Raw genomic sequence first — 23,113 nt, 5'->3', positions numbered from 1 at the left:
TCATTTGTTTTATACATTTTTCCAAACAATCACTTGAAGATAGAAGATGACAGATAGCAGTGCACGTCCTAGGACTCTTGCTTATATACATTGTTTTTGAAAATTGGTTGTGGACTTATGATGGATCCAAATTGTTGGTATATTTCTCCAGGGTTGTCTATGGTTTGCAGGTTCTCCATTTCTTCTTATTCACCAATCAACATAACTGGGGCTACTATCAGTTTTGATACTAATGGGGGACCATTTCAATCTAATAGGCTGGTCTAGTTGTAATGCTATATCTTAGACAGGGTCTCAGAAATAACTTGGCAACATGATGACCAAGACTTGATTGGTGGAGGAATTGTTTTTTGAAAATTTAAACATATAAATAAATGGCTCTATTACATACATTTCTAAGAGAGATTTGAAAGGTTAGTGAGCACACATTGGTCACATTAAATTAAGAGGGGTAGGATTGATTTTAGGACTTACCTTATTTGAATAGGGCTAAGCGAATCCAAAGGAGACCTATAGTTTAATTGGTCGGAAGATAGACGGATAATTTAATTGCAGCAAAGCCATTGTTTTTGTGGCTCATTCGCAGCCTCACCGGTTCTCACCAGCGAATGGCAAGGCTGCTGTCCCGATTAGAACAGGCACAGCTTGAGGTTGTGCGATGACTAGTAGGTTTTTGCTGATTTGGAGTAGCAGCTCTGATGACTGCAAGCTAACACAACAGGTCGAGTGTTACAATAGAAGCAGCAGGTCCAGGTTAGGTACTACTGGTTGGGCCACTGATTGGGAGCAGTGCAGGTAGCTGAAGGTTAAGAGCAGCTCAGGTTGGCTGCAATGATAGGGAGACTAACTGTTGGGGCGCTGCAGTTTAGGGGCAGCTCGAGTGGCTACGAATTAGGATGCCGCTTGATTGACCATGAGTTATGGTTAGCAACGATACTTTTCGATTTAAGACAACAAAGGTTGCTGTAAATTAGAAGACTAGCAAAATGGCTACTGCATTAGGTTCAACATTTCAACTGATGCAGGTTCAGAGCAACACTAGCAACGGTGGTTTGGCCGTGGATTTGGAGCAGTATAGGTCTACTGTTCTTCAGATTTGAAAATAGCAAAGGGATGTTCTGATGGATCTGCTACTTTGGAGACTGGAGCAGCTAACTTGCTGGCCAAAGATAGTGAATCATTGCTACGTCTGCATGGAGGAACAGCAAAAGAGTTGCAGTTCAGGGACAGAGACCGGCTATTGGTTAGGAGAAGCAAAGCTGATGCACTTCTTTAGACAGACAACAGCATGGCTGCTCTTCTGAGTGTAGACTCAATAGAGATAGCAATGCCATTGATTAGGAGCAATAAAGCTGCTATTAGGAGCTGACAAGCAGTTTGGATAACTGCAGTTTTGGATTAAGTAGCAGTAGGACTAATCATCTTGAGCACAGAGATAAAAAAAATGAATTTAACAATTAGGAAATTACTAAACTGAGTAAAGGAGCGATGAAGCTAGGCACGCAGGTTGTAGATGGACTACAAGTCTGCCGTAGTCGCATGGGAATGAACTTAGGTAGCTAACAAGCTGAACTCTATTGGAAATCGATGCAGCTTGTTGCTGGGTCTGTTGAAGATTTGACACAATTGATATGATCATTTGATGAAGCAACGAGTTGGACCAAGGAAGTTATGGCAGGGAGACTACTTCCTGCTTAAGGAGGGCTATAGAAGGCGATCTAATGCTGTTGAAGATGAGCTTGGGTCTCCTGAAGCCATCCAGCCTTGCTAGAGGCAGCTGAAGGCGAGCTGTAGCTGTTGAAGAAGCTAGACTCTGTTGAGATTGTCCCAAGGCTGTGTCCAAACTGTTGGTGACGTTCAGGCTTGAGTTGCTGAGCGTCCAACCTGCTGAAGACTTGCAGGCTTGAGCTGCTGAACGTCCAACCTACAGAAGGCGAGCTTGAAGCTACTGAAGAAGAAGCTAGCTGCAGACGAGCTTGGAGGTGTGCTGTATAAGAAGTCTGTTGACGAAGGATCATCCGAGAGTTTTCTAGCCTCTCCTTAGGCTGTTTCTGAAGGTTTTTATAAGGCTTCCTCTTCTAAGGATTGATGTGTTCCTTAGGAACTTGGTCCCTTCAGCTTAAATATGGAAGAACCTATTGTTCTCTGAGATTAAACATCAGCTGGTGCTCTTTATCTGCAGATTAAATGTTAGCAAAACTAGTTCAGAAAATCGATATTTACACTATTGGACTTTCTTATTGAACCACCAAATACTTTATGAATATCCATATCCGCTTGCATGTACAATTCAAGCCCAGCTTTAGAATTTTGCATTTTTGCACGCTCGAGTTGCAACCTTCTTTGAATTTGATTGGTAATCACAGTAGTAATAGCTATATCCTACCCAGACCCGATCTGTTTACATCTGTACGCCACACTATCTCATGACAACCAAAGCATGGCTTAGGCTGACATGCCAAAAGCTAAATAGTTCAGATACCCTGATCCATTGTCTTAGGTTGGAGCTAATCCCCAAGATTCTATTTCCTTGCACAAGAAAACTTCTTTACTTAGCAAAGACACCGAGGATTAAATTCTACATAGAACAACAGATATCAGGTGTACGAGATTTCTGCAAAAGACTAACAAAATATTAATTTTTAATATGTTCAGGATGTATGGGAATACAATAGGAGCTAAGGAGGGATATCAATATGAAATGGTCAAAATGGAGCATGAGGAAGACCAATTGAAATATTCAGATACAAATGAACTTGATAAAAGCTTGTTTTTAACTTTGCCAAGATCTTAAACTAGGTTAGTTGACGCCAAAAGGCAGACCGCAACAACTCAGGCTGCACAACGAGTCTAGCCAGCTTGAGCTCAACTTGAATTGAGTCATTAAAACTCGACTCAAACTCATGTATAAACTAGTCAAGTTCAAGCTTAAATGCATGCTTGAAATGCTAAACGAGTCGAATTCAGGTTGTAAGAACTCAAACTCAACTCGACTACATAATGAAAGCTTAAAAAAGCTTAAAAATAGTAAAAAAATAGTTAAACAAGTAACAACTAAACGAGTTAATCAATTTTTAAAAACAATGCGAGACAAGTTTAACAAAAACGAGTTAAATGATACGAGTTTAACGAGTCAAACTCAAGCTTGACATTGTACCGTCGAGTCAAGCTCGAGCTTTTTCTATGGAGCTCCACTCAAGTTTGAGCCGATCTCAAGCTCTAGTTTTTTTAATCGAGCCACCTTGAGCTCAACTCGCTCGTGTGCACGCCCAGCAACATCGCAAGGTTGGAGATCCATGACAGCTTGCTCAAGAAGTCGTTCGACGTAGCAATTGGAGCTAATACACCCACTTTCAAAAGTGCGTTTTCTCCCAGGGCCTAACCGTTGCACATGGGAGTTGAACCATGTTCAAAGAAAATTGTAATTAAGCATTATCCTATAAGAGGAATTTTTAAAGAAGGGTAAATTTAGCAGGTCTACAGAATTTGTCGGTTAACTAAATCAACTTGTTCATAGAATTGCATAAGAATCAAATTTGTGCATTACATATTCAAGGCCTTACTATAACCTTACCAGAAATTTGGCTTCTTTCCCTTGTCAGGGTGAGAACAAAACGATCCTTGTAACCAGAACACCTCTCTCACTTCAAATTTCCTTCCTATTGAAGTGAAGTTAAAAAAGAAATATGAAAATATCATGTGCCCTAAATGTCGGAGGCAAATGATGGCTGGATTGATTTGCAATTACGAATAAGTTTGTTTGCCATGGATTTGAGAAGCTCAGCTGGCCTGACCATTAGACTGTGATGCAACCAATGCAGCCAACTCTCTATCCTGCTGCCTCTTGAGAAATTTCTGGGCAGTTGATGACACAATTTTACTGAAGAAATTGATGAGCATTAGCCATATGAAAGCATTCCATATGGTAGTAAATGAGAAGTTCCACTGCTTCCCCTGAATTCAGTGAGCAAGAATTAGGAGATAACTTCATGAGAAAGCAAATAGAGAATGCAAACTCAATGATCTAGGGTAACAACATCCCACCTTTATATTGGACACTGCTGGCTTTGCCAAATACTTGTCCTTTACTTTTTGCAGGTTGGCATTGAGGCCATTTGTTGTCAAAGATAATCCAGGTACAAAGCCTAATATCCAGATCAGCTCCTTCTCTATAAGCTCTAGAAGTTGATTGTTGCAAACAAGTATGATGAAGAGGGTCTGCAAGGATAAATATCCCTAAATTAGAAGAATGTAGAAGATGCAGCAAACAGATAGAATGATAAAACATTCAGACCTTGGTTTGAATAGAACAAACACAGCAGAATTTGACCAGCTTTGGGGAAGTTGGCCATTAAACGATGCAAGAGTTGTGCAAGTATAAAGAACAGAGAAAGAGGTAAACAACCATATCAATCACGGAAGGCAGGGATCATTAATTTTGCAATCACAAATGTGCATGCCTCTTGGGCAGACAAAGGAACCTATGAGACAAAGAAGAAAGAAACCGCAGGCAAAAACACTCAAAATGCAAAATCAGGGTCTACAATATTAATCTTCAATCGGATAGCGGGAACAAAAAACTTTAAGCTTACCTGTATGTGGGTCTTGATTATTGCCTTCCCAAACAAGGTTGCAAGAAAGAATTTCCAAAATGGAATAGCAAATTGCCCACACATGATTCCAGCAAGGTCAAACAGTGGATTTGGAACCTGAAAAATAGAAAAAGCTTTAGTAACGGCTGCTAGATCCTTTGGAATCACTTAGTCTCAAACAAATAATTAGAAACCAATTGGTTTCATACAGAGTTCTTGGGAAGTTGCACAGAAAGAAAGTGAAAACAAACAACTATCAAAATTCAGGATAAGTGCTTGGCTCCTGGAAGACAAAAAATAGTGCCAAGAAATACTTTGTAAATGTTCAACTGAACAAATTCCACCATTAGGCAAGGCCCCTCACCATAGGCCCTGCACAAGGAGGTCTCTCACTTGGTGGGTCACCAGGACTACATGCTTTATCCTCCTGTTGGTTGGTCTAGGCTGACTTCATCACAACTCCAATGCAGGTAGCTCGACTCTTTTGAATTACCAAGTGGGAGAGTGCTTCTGTTTCCAATCGCACAGAGCCATTTTCACCAATACTACACTCCGTGGTTGGGTAGGAAGACATACTTAATCTTCCCAAGGCATGGCCCAGAATTAATTGAAGGTACACATGTAGAACAAGTAGAAATTTCACTGAGAGCAACTCTGCTTGGTAGAGGATGCCACCAATCCCATCAAAAGACCCAGGAAATGGCTATTTGTATGCTTTAATTACTAGAATAATGTGTAAGAAAGCTTGCATAAGCACACTCTAGGCAAAATGCTCAAGTCCATGGACATGGTTATGAAGATCTAACACTTACTTTCCTAGCAGAAACATCACAAAGTTTGAATTTGTCCCTATGTCAATTACTATCAAACTCTGAGAGAGAGAGAGAGACAATTCCTCAAAAACTATAGCATTTCAACTTCAACACAATTAAAGAACCAAAGGCAGGGAAACTAACCGAAGCTAAGCCTAATATGGTAAAGAAGTTCAAGTGCTGAGAATGGGAAAGGAGATATCGTTTTATTTTCCTCAGTAAACCAGATAAAAGTCCACCAGACTCTCTAGAAGAAGAATCCCACTCTTCCATATCTTGCAATCGACTACCTGAAATACGTGCTGCAGTTAAAATTTTTGTTAGAAGAGGCATGATTAGGAAATAATGGATAATCTAATAAGATGAAGCTGAAAATGTGAGGTAAACAAAAGGGTAGCTTGTGATATAAATTATAAAGCAAAATCAAAAGGTAAGCATTTAAGAAACATGCTTTAACGCCTCTAAATAACTGCAGAGATTATGAAGCACATAAAACAAGAAGAATCAATCAAATAAAAATACCATGTAAGGATAAGTTGTCCGACAACAACTAAGCATTTAGCAATTAAAATAGGACAGCTAATGTAACAACATCCTGCAGTTTTCACTGTTGCCTGCACAAACAATTCCCATTCTCCTTTGGCATTCGACCCAGGCGATCGAGCTCAGCAGAGATCCTTCAATCACAACAGCAATATATTGCAACTAGCCGATAGTGGTCTTCGGCCACTTGGAGCACCCATAATCGCCCAACTGCTGGGAACCACCACGGGAGGCTTGATCCCTGTTCAACACGGCTCAACTGACTGCCCAACACAGTTGGTACAAGGCCCGGCTTGGTAGTCAGGTCTGACTCAAGGATTTATGGGTGTTGTGATCAGGCCGAGAGTGTCTGGTACTTGGGGGGGTCCCCAAGGCCAAGATCTTGCAGAATCTATGCTTGGGTGAGTATCCCCAGCTTGAGTTTAAGAGGTAAAGGAGGTTTGCTGCAAAATCTTGCCTCGTGAAGCAGCCTAGGTGCTAGGAAATTGGGCAACCAGCTGAATCTTTTGAAAGGCCATAGCTTCCAATACAGATATCGAATTTAGCTGAAACTTGGTCAGTTTTTGGCATTCGTAAGGAGTTTTCCATACGTCAACTGCCGCTGAAAATCAGAATGAATAGGGGTGATGGATAAGGAGTGGAGGCGACAGCATATGAGAATAAAAATCTGCTGACTAGTTGCCTGTGTTCTTGACCATGTGTGGATGTTTCTTGATTTTCCTCAATGGCGAAAACAATATATGGCTTGTTATTGTACTTACTAATTGGTTGAGGTTTGATGTATGAGACTGTTTATGGGTAGCTTCAGATTACCGGGTGTCTGCACTGGGGAATTATGTTCAGAGAAGACTTCTTTTGACCATAACTAACCTCTTTTCTCCACTTTCTTGAGTGTGCTAGTGATTAGCAAGGTTTTGAGGGTTAGGGTCTATTAGGTCCTCCCTTGAAAATTTAGGAAAATCTATCCATGCAGGCCTTATGCATGTTCACCATGTCTCTGGAACCCTCCTTCATGATCCAAGTTGGTGGGGGGTATGTTGTTGTATACCCTACGGCTCTGTTCTTATTCCAATGTTTGGTTCTTCAATCTGAGGTTGTGACTACCCTTTCCTAACTAGAGAACACAAGGCTCTGGCTCCCAGTTCTCCCTGTGTTTTCCCCCGGTTGTATATGCATGAGCAGTTGGCACATCTATCTTTCATCTCCTTTTGATCTACCTCTCATCATTCATATCAGTTGACTGCAGCCCCTACTTCTCGGTCAAATGCCCTCTCAATATCTCTGTAGGTTTCAGAGCAAGCTTCCAACCTCCTTCGAGCATCCTATGTGTGTTGTCTATGGAAATTCTGCCTCAAAGTACCATATACAAAAAGTGCAACACCTCAAAAGAAAGTGATCCAAATCCATAATGTTGACCACCAATATTTGATTATGCACTGGAATCGCTTCAACATGTGCAGACAAAAATTCCAATAATGACAGTAATATCTGGAAAAAGACAAGCTTACAAGACAAAAATAAGGGATCGAATCCAGACACTGGAAAAATTGGATCACCTTGAGGATCGGGCAAACAGAAACCATTTAAGGTGTGCTTGAATCCCTGGGTTATTTCCAATTCCTGGTTAAACATTCCAGGATTTAGGGTGTACAAGTGGATCCATGCTGGATAAATATATCCAGTTGGTGTATGCATTCCCTAAAATCAAATGCCAAATTAAGACTCTAGTGGACCCCATAACTTCTCATGTAAATGTGGAGTTGAAGGTGTTGCCTCTGGCAAACACACACAAAATAACCGGAATAATTGGATTATCCCTTGATAATCCGTGCTCAGGATGAATAGTTTTTCTAGGCATACAAACATGCCCTTGATGTTAGACAAGCAAAAAAAAGAACACTCCAGCATGATAGCAAAGGAACTTTAACAATATCTGGAGCATCAGAATAAAATGTTATTTCTCAATAGCTGGTAACAACGATCAAGTGCTTCAGCAATTGACGAATGCCTATAACTTTGTTTTTCCAACTTATAATTATAAAAAGAAATGTGGAAAATTTTACTGGAGTTTACTTTCAAAATTTTTCGGATACTTTAAAAAAAATAGTTTCTTTTGCTTCTTTAACTTTTTAGATATTTAATTTTTCTATTTGTTAATCAAAAGAAAATCATATTGTAGAATTAAACTGTTTTCAAAAGCGACGGTATAAGGTGTCCATGATAATCCTCTGTTACTCTGTCCCGAGGTGTCCAAAGCAAACTGCAGCCAACTATGCTATAGTATCCATAAAACTCCTATGGGGGTTGAATTCCTAATCAAAGTGATAGTTAGATTCTCTTACAACATTAATTCAACTTCTATTAGAAATGCTTGGGGACTAAGCCATGGCTGCAGTACCATCAGGCCCATTCCAGACAATCCTTTGCTTAGCAACAAATAGACAGGCAACTAAGCACTAGCATTGGCAATCTATGCCACAAAGAGCGTAAAATAACATGCAGACTCTAGACAGGAACGAACCCCAGGGGTCAGCAATCATAAATACGAGAAGAGGAAATTATCCATACTAGGCCAGGCATCCATGCTGACAGAAGCGTCTTTAGTTAAGGAGCAAACTAGATTAAACAAGGGAAACCTTCCATCTAAAAAAATTCTTTCACCCTAACATTTTTCCACAGAATTGTGATACTCTATTTGCTTTCTTCTGTTAAAGCAGAATATCATTTCTTCCAACCATTGTCATGATCATTCTCAGGTTTTTATCAATGTGGCTTGTGTTAGGTATTTAACCAGACAGTTGCTTCTCTGAGGAAAATCTCAGGAATTCAGAAGTTAGAGAGTTCATAAACAACACTAAAAAGTGTGAAATTATGAGTTTTTTTATGAATTATATTACAAAATGTCAAACACATTCATAATACATCAAAATAGTATTAAAAATGTAGGAAAGGAAAAAAATGAAAAAAAAGGTTTAACTGTTTAAGATATGTAAAATTTAAAAATTGTTTTCTCAGAAAAAGGGAAAATATCATGACATTGTCATGACAATATGACAAGAAACCTTTCTTAGTGATTTTTTGGCATTTCTTCATTTTTCATTTTTTTATTATTTTGCAATATTATCGCAATATTTCTTAAAATATCATGATATCTCTGACAATGATTTCAACTACTTTTCCCAATCAAAGAAGAGCAACTAAAAGGTTCAGCTAATAACCAGTTAATGCAAGGTCGTGTCAATCAAAAGTCTAAAGGCTAAAAACTCTTGTGAGCATTCATATGCAAGGTGTAGTAACAAGTACTTGATCTGGTGATCCGATAAAAGACTACCTTGTTTACAAACACATGCACATGGATCAATTACTTGTTTTCATTCAACTAGATGAGATAAAGACAAATGAGGCCTCTTCTTATACCAAAACTGTAGCTCGTGACAGCAAATATAATGCTACATGCTGCAACAGCTTCATTACTATATTCCACAGAGCCAACATAACAATGACAATGCACTAGGTTCAGCAACCCACAAAGAAGGCATAAGGCATATACCTGCTCTGGAAATAAAATATGGAGGAAGCTCCCCAAGTGCTGTTCCAATTCCCCATAAAATAGCTTCGATTTGAACCTGGGGCAAGATGCTGCTAACAGGAACTCTAACAAGTGTGTCCGGCAACAAGGGGAATATAGGAGGACCAAATTCAGAGCAATCCTTCTCAAGCCATGAAGGACTTCTTTTCAATTGAATGGTATCATATGGAGCAGTTTTCAAATCCACTCGGCCACACTGCGTGGATTTTATCGTAAATAAAGCAATATGGGGGCCAAGATATAAAACAAATGTGTGCAATCCAGATCCTGCCATCATAAAGTGTGTCAAATGAGTCATTCATGTTCCCAAGAAAAACATAAAGTACTCAATAAACTTGATCTAACCATCCCAACCAAGATTTCTAATAAAAAATGAAGGAAATACCATTAACTAGAATCAGGAAAAATAGTAACATAATAGCTTATTAGGTTGATGAGCGAATCACAAATGTATGTATAAAAAGCAGTCCAAATGTATGACACAGATGTCCCTGTTGGATGATCCTATCTTGATCTGTTAACATGAAACCTGTGCTTATGTTGAAGACTTAGTTCACTTTTCTTAAGTTATATTAATTCTATCTGAGGCCTTTAGGTTTTAGAGATCAGAATTAGATGCTTAGCCACATAGAATTTGGAAATTAGAAATTTTTTCATGCTCTGTAACATTGAAAAGCATTGATGTGGAATTATAAGCTTTCTATTTTTATCCATGTAACGTTTAAAACCTTAATCGTTCAACTTTATTTAATTTGTTCTTTCAACGATTAGTTATGATAAGATGTTGGATCTAATCTAATCCAGATCCAACACGTCTAACTATGTTTGATCACATTTATCTAGGCAGGGTCATGATTGTAATTTTTGTAATTGTTTCACTCTAGACTCTAGATTATTGTGTTTACTTCACTCTAGACTCTAGATTACTGTGATTGCTTCATTTTAGATCCTTGTCAATTGTATAGAAGGATCATTATATAAGTGGACTACGTGAGAACGTGAAATCTCACCTCTTTTCTTCATTTCTCTTTTCGTGTTCTCTCTTAACATTTCCTTTGCTGAAAGGGTTATAGTTCGATACCCAAAATCTATCATGGTATCAAAGCAAGGTTTGGCTGGTTCTGCCAACGAGAATGTCTGAACAGACTTGAAATCTCCTAGTTGGTTTTCTCTTATGCCCATTCTAACATTTTGCTCCTAACCCTTCATCTACCTTGACAACATTCTTTATATTTATGTTAGCACTTAATATATATCTGCGTTAATAGATATATAATTCTCATGGATATTCTCTCCCAATCCAGTATGTCATCCAACTTTTTACCACATCTTATTTCTAAAAAACTGTACCACTCCAACTACCTTACTTGGAAAAGGCAGATCACTCCTTTCATAAGGAGTCAAAATCTGTACGGGCATCTTGATGGTTCCATTCCAATCCCACCACAATTCATTCAACAAGACATTAAGAATGAGAGAGGGAAGACTTTCCACTTAAAAAATTCGTAATCCTGAATTTGTAACATGGATGAAACGAGATCAAAGTCTTGTTGCATATATCGCATCAATGTTCTCTCAAGAAATGTTGATTTCTCTTTCTGATGACTGTACCACAAGATAATTCTTTCTTTTCATGGATTTTAACATAACCAGTTAATTCATTAAGTGCCCTTAAGGCCATTTGTTGTTCTAGACAGCTTAGCTGGTTGCCTAAGACTGCCTTCTCATCCAGACTTAATGGTCTGGGTGGTTCAGACTGCACCTCCTTGTTGAGGTTGTAATGGGGATGTCGCCGCTGAGCGATCTCCTCATACTCTGAAATGGTATTATGTCCTACCCCACAGAATATAATACCATGCTAGCGTCTGGAGAAGGACGAGAAGGCACCAACAACATCCTATCACAGATACGATTGGTGTTCTCACTAGAAGATCCAGCCCAAGGGACGACGGGAATTCAGGACCAGGCATTACAGTCAAGCTTAGGAAAAACTAGGAAAGGAAGGCAGGTAGCAAACTTGCTGAGTTGCTGCGATGCCTTCAACTGACTCCAGCTTCTCTATTTATAGAGAAGGGGTGTAGAAGACTTGTACTACCGGTGAAGCAACTGGTAGTACAGGTAACAAACTTGTACTGCGGTTGCAGTACTGGTTTTCAAAAACCATGGGCTGGTTTTGTCCAATCGACAAATAAAAGGAAAAGTAGTGGTCACCATTTGGCGCACTACCTGACACTAGTACAATAATGACTCTTGTGACGTCATCTAGTGCGTCACTTACAATTATTGATTCATTGACGTCATTGCATACGTCAGTTTTCCATTATTGGTGGTCCATGTCTTCAAAGATGCGTTCTTCTGGCTGTTTGGACAAATTCTCTGAAATACCTTAGAAGGTATGTGAGCTCTGAGAATTGATCTTCCATTTCTGGTAGAACTTCGCTCCAGTGGTTGTCCTTAGTTGCTGAAGATTTACACGCTTTAACTTTCTTTTCATGGATTTTAACATAACCAGTTAATTCATTAAGTGCCCTTAAGGCCATTTGTTGTTCTAGACAGCTTAGCTGGTTGCCTAAGACTGCCTTCTCATCCAGACTTAATGGTCTGGGTGGTTCAGACTGCACCTCCTTGTTGAGGTTGTAATGGGGATGTCGCCGCTGAGCGATCTCCTCATACTCTGAAACGATTCCAGCACTTGAACACTCAAAGCCTTCATTGTGAAGCATGTTGTTGGTGGCTTTGCTTGTTGATCCTCCGTCCATTCCTGTAACAGTGAACAAAAATCGTTAAGTAAATTTTCCTCCTTCTGAGGAAGCTGTTCATACTGCGCTAGGACTGAGACCATTCGGGACAGTGTATCTGCTATGACATTCTCCTTGCCCTGAATATGCTCGAAGGATACTTCTAATCCTAAACCTGTGATGAAATCTACGAAGCTGATCCATCTAACTCTAGATGGCTTGTTTACGGCATATTTGTTGAAAAATGATATGATTGCCTGGCAATCTGTTCTGATCAGCAGGTGTTCGGATTCAAGGTAATACAGCTTCAGACTCTCTAAAGAGTTCATGACAGCGTGTATTTCTGCGTCTATGGAAGACTTCGGAGGGGAGAATTTCCCGCTCGCGTAAGCACATGGTCTTTCCATTGACCTTGGATCGCCCTTTAATGGCTTCCATTTAATAACTCCTCCCCATCCCTCCATGCATCCGTCTGTTTCCAGAACCATGGCACATTTCTTTGGGGGGATTGATAGAGGGGGCAAGTCCTTTACTTGCTCTTTGATCTGTTGCACTAATTTCCAGTCCTGTGCGTTCATTCGCCTTTATCCAGTAGGGCTGGTTTTGCTGTATAATGGTGCAAGCAGCTTTCCCAGGTTTGGGATGAAATGTCGGGCGTAGTTTAACACACCCAACCAGGATCTGAGTCCGGCGATGGTTTTCAGTTCCATCTCCTCTTTCTCTAGGATCTTCTTGATTATGTTCGGCTGTAGGGTTATCTCTCCTTTGCCGATTACTGCTCCTAGGAATTCGATCGTTTGTAGTCCGATCGCCATTTTTGTTGGACTTAGTACAAGCCCATTCTTCTGACAGCGGTCAAGCATGATCCTTAGGTGCTTGACATGTGCATCTTCGCTTTGGGAGAAGACAAGTATATCATCGATATATACTGCAATAAAGTCTTCAGTCCCCTGAAATACGTTATCCATCTTTCGTTGGAAAACGGCTGGTGCATTTTTCAGTCCGAATGGCATGACGAGCCATTCAAATAGTCCTTGTGGGACCCAAAATGCCGTGAGCGGGATTGATTCCGAGTCCATCATCACTTGGTGGAATCCGCTCTTGAGGTCGAACTTGGAGTAGATTCTGCTTCCTGCGACCTTCTTGATAATTGAGTTTATCCCTGGAAGCGAATACTGGTCTTTCTCCGTGTTGTCGTTCAGACGTTTGTAGTTAAAGACCATGCGTTCTTTTCCTTTCTTGACTACTCTAGTCTTGGGGTCCTGTGTTGTCCCTGAGTGGACAATAATTGCAGTGGTCCTGTGCTTGCTTTTGGATGGTCTAATGACTCCAATTTTGAGCAGAGCGTCCACATGCCGTTTGAAGGACTCCTTCATAAGTGGGGTCACTTGCTTGAGGGGGCGGTCCTCGATAGTAAGATTTGGATTTTTCAATTCCAATTTGCAAGTGATTCGGTTTTTCGCCCAATGTTGCAGCGGGTTTTCTCCAATATACCCTGCTGCCTCCAGCTGCTCCATCATTGGTTTAAACTTTTCTTTGAAGTTGATGGGAGTAGGCTGTGTGTTGTAGAAGACGGCTTCTTGTATGTTGATATACTCTTGATCGTCCTCTTCTTCTACAAATGCAGAAATCCTGGCGGTCTGTTGGGAATGGATTGTGGTTACATTCTTGTAAAATGTAATTATGTCTCCTTCAATCCTCATTCCACCCTTCATTGATCGGATAAAGTTGCATCCGATAATCATTTGTATCTCGCCGCCTAGGTTTAGAGGGAGGGCATAGGTGTAAGGAATGTAGAATACATTACCGCCTATGGTCATCTTTCCTCCTCTCAGCTTTTTGTTTGCAGTCTGCGTAGAGTTGACACCTGTAAAATTTACAGTGAAGGTGTTTGGCTCCAGAGCTGCACCGGGTACCGATTTTTCATCGATACAGCATGTAGTGGCCCCCGTGTCTAGTATTGCTTTAACAGTAAAAGGTTGTACTGTCTGAATGTCGAGCAATACTGGAGGGCTGTATGAAAGCCCTGTCCACCTGCTGTCCTTCTAAGCATGAGACAGCTTCCTCCGAAAGGTGTTGGTAGACTCTGTGCTGATCAGAGTCTCGCCTGGTGGAATAAAGCACTTCTGCGGGAACCATGTTGGCTCTGTCCCGCAGTGATCTTTGCAGCTGTTGCTCGGGCTGGATGTGCTGCTCGAGCACTTCGTTGTAAGGCTGTCGCCCTAAAACGCGATTTGTAAAGCGCTGCCAGTTGTGTCTCCTCCTTTGACTACGTCTGTAGTCACGTATTTGATCCTCGAACTCCAATGTTGGAGTCGATGTTGATGTGGAGGCTTCTGTGGAAACCAGAGGTCTGGTTCGGCTCGTCATGATGATGAAGAGGGTTGTTTCTTGATTTTGTCAAGAATAGAATAGGGGTCTCGGAAGACCTTGATCTTGCCCTTCTTCTGAACTGGCTTGCCGATGGATAAGGTTTTGAACTTCTTGGAAAGTTCGTCAACCAAGGAATTTTGAAGTTCCTCCTCTTTGGTTTCTGTTTTGACGCAGAGGCTTTTGATTTCTGCAAGTTCTGCCTTTAAACTAGCTATTTCCGAAACTAAGGTTTCTATACTAGACTGGATTGACACTAGGTTTTTCTGGATTTCGGTCCGACTATCAGGTTCTGACACTAGGTAGGCTATGGAATTGTTTTCTTTTACAATGGTAGAAAGGGTTCTAGATAGATCTGTGAACCGGTCATTGGTTTGGATGAAAGTAGTTGGTGATACAAAACACACTCCTGGAGGGTCTATTACCTCGGTAGCAGAAACTGCTGCCCTAACACTAGGTCTTGAAGAGAGTGACACAGGGATTCTGTCTCTACTGGACATATACCTTCTTCGGGACTCAACCTTCTGACTGAACGTGGACTTACACTCTTCTGCCACTGGCGTCTAGGCCTTTTGTCTTTGAAAGGTGGTATGTAAGCTTTGACAGAGATTACTGGATCACTACAACAAGGTGATAGCGCTTAGGAAACCTTCGCTCTGATACCACAAAGAAAATGGGATAACTACAGTGGGGGTAATGGAATTGAAGTGGTGCGGAAGCAATGAAACGAAGATTGAACACAGGAACGGGAAGAGCTGAGGCGATGCTCAGACAAACTTCACTAAAATTTAAGCAAACTTACAAGAAAAACTTACAGTCAAGCTTAGGAAAAACTAGGAAAGGAAGGCAGGTAGCAAACTTGCTGAGTTGCTGCGATGCCTTCAACTGACTCCAGCTTCTCTATTTATAGACAAGGGGTGTAGAAGACTTGTACTACCGGTGAAGCAACTGGTAGTACAGGTAACAAACTTGTACTGCGGTTGCAGTACTGGTTTTCAAAAACCACCAGGCGAGACTCTGATCAGCACAGAGTCTACCAACACCTTTCGGAGGAAGCTGTCTCATGCTTAGAAGGACAGCAGGTGGACAGGGCTTTCATACAGCCCTCCAGTTACCAAGACCTACAACGAAGGATGACGCAAGGTCTTCAAAGCGTTGACTGGGAAGTGGAAAATTCCACTGTAGTTATCCCAGTTATACCAAGAAGCATGTCAGCCCGAAACCTACAAGATGGAAGAATGTCCATCAGGTTCGGCAACTATGAAGCCAATCCTTCGGAATTGCTGGAAGAAGACCAGCAAGAAATGATTGCTGTCCTGGTCAGCGATGAACCAGAGACAGATGAGGTAGAAGAAAGGTTAGAGTACCTAACCTCATGGGGACGTTTTAACGACGCCCCAATATTCGACCAAGACGGAGAGGAAGAGGATGATTTTGAAAATCCTTTTGCAGTAAAAGCATTTGTTATCGAAGAAACAGAGCTCGACTACCCTTCCTTCAAGAAGGTCAAGGAGTCTGTCTTCGCATCCTCCGCCGCGTCATCCATATACAACCCGGCATCAGAAGACACCAGGATGAATATCCCTGGCTATCCGCCGGCTCTCGGAGAAACTCCACCAATCAAAACAGATTTAGGTGAAGTAAGTGGAGTAAAGAACGCCCGTTTCAAAAGGGGCGTATTCAATGAGAATTGGGACCTACCATCTGCCAAGGTTTCCCAAGGAGCAATGTTTGTTATACCAGCGCAATTAGGTATGTTTCAGGAAGTTTTTATGCGTTGGGCATCTATTACAAGAAATCTCTGCTCTGAGAGAGATTTCTCAGACACTCAAGAAAAGGCAGATTTCATCGAGAACTTGCTCGGTGAAGACGAAAAACTTCTGTGGATCACATGGAGAATGTCCTACCCCACAGAATATAATACCATGCTAGCGTCTGGAGAAGGACGAGAAGGCACCAACAACATCCTATCACAGATACGATTGGTGTTCTCACTAGAAGATCCAGCCCAAGGGACGACGGGAATTCAGGACCAGGCATACCGTGACCTGGAAAAATTAACCTGTCCCAGCATGAAGAACATCACGCAGTTCATGAATGATTACTGGCACCCTGCGGCCAAATCAGGAAGAGCGTGGGCCAATGCGGAGTTATCCGAAAAATATTGGCTGAAGCTACCAGGAGAACTTGGTCTAAAGATCAAACAAGAATTTGATGCTAGAAATCCGAACGCCAAAGTCGGACTAATGGCTAGAATTCTGTTCACACACCAGTTCTTAGAAGCTCGCTGTAAGGAAGCAGCACTTACGAGATCCCTGAAGGATTATTCTTATTGTTCTCAAATTCCCATTACTGGTTATTACGGGAAGCTCAAAACAGGGAAATCAAGGTTCGGGTATAGAAAATCCCGAACTTATAAAGGAAAGCCACATGCGAGTCATGCTCGCATAGAGAAAAGAAAGCATTTGGTGCGTGAAAAACGCTGCAAATGTTACTTATGTGGTGATGAGGGGCATTTTGCCAGAGAGTGTCCCAATGAAAAGAGGAGCGTCAGGCGATCAGCAATCTTTGAAGGTATCGACATTCCTGACGGCTATGACATAGTCTCTGTAGACGAAGGAGATGACCTTAGTGACGCCATCTATTCCGTCTCAGAAGGAGAAGATAACGATGATACAGAGCAACAGCTCAAAGCCCTATCGCTGTTTGTTCTACACAAAGAAGATTTTGAGGGCATACTACGCCTTGGCCATAACAAGCCAGGCTGGCGCCCATCAATCATGCTGCCTAAAGTCCAAATGGTATGCAAACATGAATGGACCCACAACTCAGAAGTTCCAGACCCCACATGTGTCTGCTGCAAAAGAACTTCTATGCAGAGGGCCCGCATCTCTTGCCCTCTATGCTTTGTGGTGGCCTGCAATCTCTGTGGACCACATTACTTTGATAAAGAGGTACCCGTTGCCCCTTTTAGGGCAATAACATCGGGAGGACCGAAAGAGACTCGCACCTTTGTACGAGCCCAACAACGGTACCTGGAGTGGTGCAATGATGAACGCACCAAGCTCACTAGGCGTCTCCAACAGTACGAAGATATCCAGCTGGAGACAGACCTAAAGCTGGACCTTGAGGCCCTTTCAAAAGGAAAGATTCCTGCCTCAACGAGCCCATCTTTACAGACCGGACTTGAAAGCAAGACCCGGCAAATCAACAAAGGCAAACAGATCCAAATACATGAAACCCTATCAGACGATGAGGCTGAGCATATTTTTGCCACTACTGTTCAGAGCTCTCTACGCACAGCGGAAGGCGGTGGGGAGCCCAGTACTTCAAATTCCGCACGAATCTACGCAGCCCCGGCTAAACCCGGACAGTTGGTTAAAAACCGACTCTACAACCTGGAAGTATTGCTCGACATTCAGACAGTACAACCTTTTACTGTTAAAGCAATACTAGACACGGGGGCCACTACATGCTGTATCGATGAAAAATCGGTACCCGGTGCAGCTCTGGAGCCAAACACCTTCACTGTAAATTTTACAGGTGTCAACTCTACGCAGACTGCAAACAAAAAGCTGAGAGGAGGAAAGATGACCATAGGCGGTAATGTATTCTACATTCCTTACACCTATGCCCTCCCTCTAAACCTAGGCGGCGAGATACAAATGATTATCGGATGCAACTTTATCCGATCAATGAAGGGTGGAATGAGGATTGAAGGAGACATAATTACATTTTACAAGAATGTAACCACAATCCATTCCCCGCAGACCGCCAGGATTTCTGCATTTGTAGAAGAAGAGGACGATCAAGAGTATATCAACATACAAGAAGCCGTCTTCTACAACACACAGCCTACTCCCATCAACTTCAAAGAAAAGTTTAAACCAATGATGGAGCAGCTGGAGGCAGCAGGGTATATTGGAGAAAACCCGCTGCAACATTGGGCGAAAAACCGAATCACTTGCAAATTGGAATTGAACAATCCAAATCTTACTATCGAGGACCGCCCCCTCAAGCAAATGACCCCACTTATGAAGGAGTCCTTCAAACGGCATGTGGACGCTCTGCTCAAAATTGGAGTCATTAGACCATCCGAAAGCAAGCACAGGACCACTGCAATTATTGTCCACTCAGGGACAACACAGGACCCCAAGACTAGAGTAGTCAAGAAAGGAAAAGAACGCATGGTCTTTAACTACAAACGTCTGAACGACAACACGGAGAAAGACCAGTATTCGCTTCCAAGGATAAACTCAATTATCAAGAAGGTCGCAGGAAGCAGAATCTACTCCAAGTTCGACCTCAAGAGCGGATTCCACCAAGTGATGATGGACCCGGAATCAATCCCGCTCACGGCATTTTGGGTCCCACAAGGACTATTTGAATAGCTCGTCATGCCATTCGGACCGAAAAATGCACCAGCCGTTTTCCAACGAAAGATGGATAACGTATTTCAGGGGACTGAAGACTTTATTGCAGTATATATCGATGATATACTTGTCTTCTCCCAAAGCGAAGATGCACATGTCAAGCACCTAAGGATCATGCTTGACCGCTGTCAGAAGAATGGGCTTGTACTAAGTCCAACAAAAATGGCGATCGGACTACAAACGATCGAATTCCTAGGAGCAGTAATCGGCAAAGGAGAGATAACCCTACAGCCGAACATAATCAAGAAGATCCTAGAGAAAGAGGAGATGGAACTGAAAACCATCGCCGGACTCAGATCCTGGTTGGGTGTGTTAAACTACGCCCGACATTTCATCCCAAACCTGGGAAAGCTGCTTGCACCATTATACAGCAAAACCAGCCCTACTGGATAAAGGCGAATGAACGCACAGGACTGGAAATTAGTGCAACAGATCAAAGAGCAAGTAAAGGACTTGCCCCCTCTATCAATCCCCCCAAAGAAATGTGCCATGGTTCTGGAAACAGACGGATGCATGGAGGGATGGGGAGGAGTTATTAAATGGAAGCCATTAAAGGGCGATCCAAGGTCAATGGAAAGACCATGTGCTTACGCGAGCGGGAAATTCTCCCCTCCGAAGTCTTCCATAGACGCATAAATACACGCTGTCATGAACTCTTTAGAGAGTCTGAAGCTGTATTACCTTGAATCCGAACACCTGCTGATCAGAACAGATTGCCAGGCAATCATATCATTTTTCAACAAATCTGCCGTAAACAAGCCATCTAGAGTTAGATGGATCAGCTTCGTAGATTTCATCACAGGTTTAGGATTAGAAGTATCCTTCGAGCATATTCAGGGCAAGGAGAATGTCATAGCAGATACACTGTCCCGAATGGTCTCAGTCCTAGCGCAGTATGAACAGCTTCCTCAGAAGGAGGAAAATTTACTTAACGATTTTTGTTCACTGTTACAGGAATGGACGGAGGATCAACAAGCAAAGCCACCAACAGTATGCTTCACAATGAAGGCTTTGAGTATTCAAGTGCTGGAATCGTTTCAGAGTATGAGGAGATCGCTCAGCAGCGACATCCCCATTACAACCTCAACAAGGAGGTGCAGTCTGAACCACCCAGACCATTAAGTCTGGATGAGAAGGCAGTCTTAGGCAACCAGCTAAGCTGTCTAGAACAACAAATGGCCTTAAGGGCACTTAATGAATTAACTGGTTATGTTAAAATCCATGAAAAGAAAGTTAAAGCGTGTAAATCTTCAGCAACTAAGGACAACCACTGGAACGAAGTTCTACCAGAAATGGAAGATCAATTCTCAGAGCTCACATACCTTCTAAGGTATTTCAGAGAATTTGTCCAAACAGCCAGAAGAACGCATCTTTGAAGACATGGACCACCAATAATGGAAAACTGACGTATGCAATGACGTCAATGAATCAATAATTGTAAGTGACGCACTAGATGACGTCACAAGAGTCATTATTGTACTAGTGTCAGGTAGTGCGCCAGATGGTGACCACTACTTTTCCTTTTATTTGTCGGTTGGACAAAACCGGCCCATGGTTTTTGAAAACCAGTACTGCAACCGCAGTACAAGTTTGTTACCTGTACTACCAGTTGCTTCACCGGTAGTACAAGTCTTCTACACCCCTTCTCTATAAATAGAGAAGCTGGAGTCAGTTGAAGGCATCGCAGCAACTCAGCAAGTTTGCTACCTGCCTTCCTTTCCTAGTTTTTCCTAAGCTTAACTGTAAGTTTTTCTTGTACTATTTTTCGATTTTAGAGGCACGTATTCTATATTTGAAGAAGGAATTTCAGAATCTCAGTAAAGGGCCAATGTCGATTATGAAATATTTGGGACGTGTAAAAGGGATGGTTGATTAGTTGGGAGTTGTTGGATACCTTATTTAGCAGTCTTGGACCAGTTTTTTATGCCTTCACTACTGCCCTTGAACTTTTTCCTATCTTACCCATAAGAGAAACAAACCAAGGTAATGCTCACAATGTTTTAGTTATTAAAGCTGCTGCAGGACATGAGGTTCATCAAGGAGGCATGAATCGTGGGCACATTGGACAAAATGGCTGAGGTATTCTGCCAACACCGAGTGTTACAGGAAGATTTCAGACCAATACAACAAAGAAAGTGCCAACGTGTTTCCAATGTAACAAGAAGGGTCACATCAAAGCAAATTGTTGGTCCAACCTACAAAACAGAGGCAATAAACCTGAAGTTGAATAGAATGTCAAACTCCCACCAGCCAATGTGCAACAAATATTAATGATAGCTATCTCCAAGATGACGACGAAACAGAATGATCAAGGTGAAGGGTATTTGGCTTCAGGTGTGGCTTCAGGTGTTGCTACTCATGTAACTGGAAATGCTGGTAAGTTACATGATCTTTTTCGTTATTCTGGTAAAAGTAATATAGTTACAAGTGACGGAAGTTTTCATCCTATCACACGTTGGAAATGCACAAATTTCTCTTCCAACATCACCATTTCCACTATCTTTGTCAAATGTTGCCCTTGCTCTAAATATCAAAAAGAATATTATCCTTTCTAAACTTGTAGATGATACAAACTCACCTGTTGAATTTACTTCTTCCTCTGTGTATGTCAAAGATCTTCTAACAAAGAAAACATTCACTAAAGGGGAACGACAAGGAAATATGTATGTCTTCAAGGAAAGTCCTTCTTTCTTATAGTCCTCTTCAAATCTAGCTTGATTGACATGCTTTCCTTCCAAAGCACCTTCACAAATTCCAAACTCTAGCGAATCCCAATTAAATGTCAGTAAGCCAGATTTATGGCATGGTTGTATGGTTGTGGTTGTGGGTTTTTAGAAAAACTTGCATCAGATAATCTCATTCTAAAATTCAGTCTATCCTTTGATTCCTATGACAAAAAATGTTCTCGTTGCGAACTATGTAAGAGTCATATACTTCCTTTTCATAATATAAATAAAAGAGTTTCTGAACCTTTTGAGATTGTCTATTCTGATGTATGTGGGCCAGCTTCCATTGATTCCTTGTCTGGCTTCCACTATTATGTTTTATTCATAGATTCTTATTCTCGATATACTTGGATTCACTTCATGAAACAAAAATCAGAAGTGTTTAGTGTCTTTCAAGAATTTCATGTCATGGTCCAAGCCCAGTTTTTGTCTAAGGTTGTACATTTCTAGTTTGATGTGTTGGGAGAATATTCTTCACATGACTTTATTAACTTTTTACAAGAAAATAGATAACTTGACAGATTTCTTGCCCATACACCCCACAACAAAATGGCGTAGCTGAACAGAAACATTGTCACATCGTAGGAAGTGGTATGAGTATGATGCATGATAGTAATACTCCTATTACTCTATGGACTAAGGCCTTTCACACTGTTGTACACATAATAAAATGTCTGCCCATGATAGTTTTGGATTCAAAATCTCCTTACTTCACTCTTTTTGGTCGAAATCCAAACTACAATAATTTAAGGGTTTTCGAATGTGTGTGCTATGTTCACATTGACTCATCATTAACAAGTAAATTTCAAAGCAAAGCAGTCCAGTGCAGGTTTGTTAGTTATGCAGATGAATACAAAGGTTTTAGATGTTACGACCCTGCAACCAAATGCATCAAAGTATCAACAAATGTTGTGTATGACAAACACAACTTTAACATTTCTACTGAGAATTCTCAACCCGTGGAATCATATGATACTTGGGTAAGTGCTGAATTATTTGCAGAAGGTAATCTAGAACCTCATCCACATGATGAGATAGGATCTCCACACCTTACACAAACAGAAGGAAACAAAGAACTCATTCCAGCTACGAAAGAAGGAGAAAACAATGCTTCATGGCGATTTTCAGGACAGGTTTACACTCATCAAAAAAGAGGGATGGGCAATACGACCTCTTCCCATGAGGAAGTCTATGATGACAGCCTATTAAAAGATCTGAGCGAGTGCAACACCCCATTCATCGATGGTTAAGTTATAATAATCTTTCCTTAGATTGTCAGCTCTTTATGACCCAAACTATAAAACAAGATG

The 23,113-nt window shown here is 41.4% G+C and overlaps 1 protein-coding gene across 2 annotated transcripts in view; it reads right to left on the bottom strand.

Moving 5' to 3' along the window:
• Positions 1–3,493: 3,493 nt before the first annotated feature.
• LOC116255777 (vacuole membrane protein KMS1) overlaps positions 3,494–23,113 on the bottom strand; it is a 43,301-nt gene continuing 23,681 nt past the window's right edge. The window contains exons 4-8 of one of the 2 annotated variants that reach the window (XM_031631775.2): positions 9,498–9,803; positions 5,549–5,694; positions 4,593–4,709; positions 4,045–4,218; positions 3,494–3,954 (exon numbers count right to left, since the gene is read on the bottom strand). In XM_031631775.2, the coding sequence (XP_031487635.1) occupies positions 3,781–3,954; positions 4,045–4,218; positions 4,593–4,709; positions 5,549–5,694; positions 9,498–9,803 (917 nt within the window). In that variant the 3' untranslated portion in view covers positions 3,494–3,780. Of the gene's footprint in view, positions 3,955–4,044; positions 4,219–4,592; positions 4,710–5,548; positions 5,707–9,497; positions 9,804–23,113 lie in introns of both variants that reach the window. The other variant, XM_031631774.2, reaches the window with a different exon arrangement.

Source organism: Nymphaea colorata, chromosome 6 (genome assembly GCF_008831285.2).
Source record: "Nymphaea colorata isolate Beijing-Zhang1983 chromosome 6, ASM883128v2, whole genome shotgun sequence".
Taxonomy (NCBI): Eukaryota; Viridiplantae; Streptophyta; class Magnoliopsida; order Nymphaeales; family Nymphaeaceae; genus Nymphaea; species Nymphaea colorata.
This window is presented reverse-complemented; position numbering and strand designations above follow the sequence as displayed.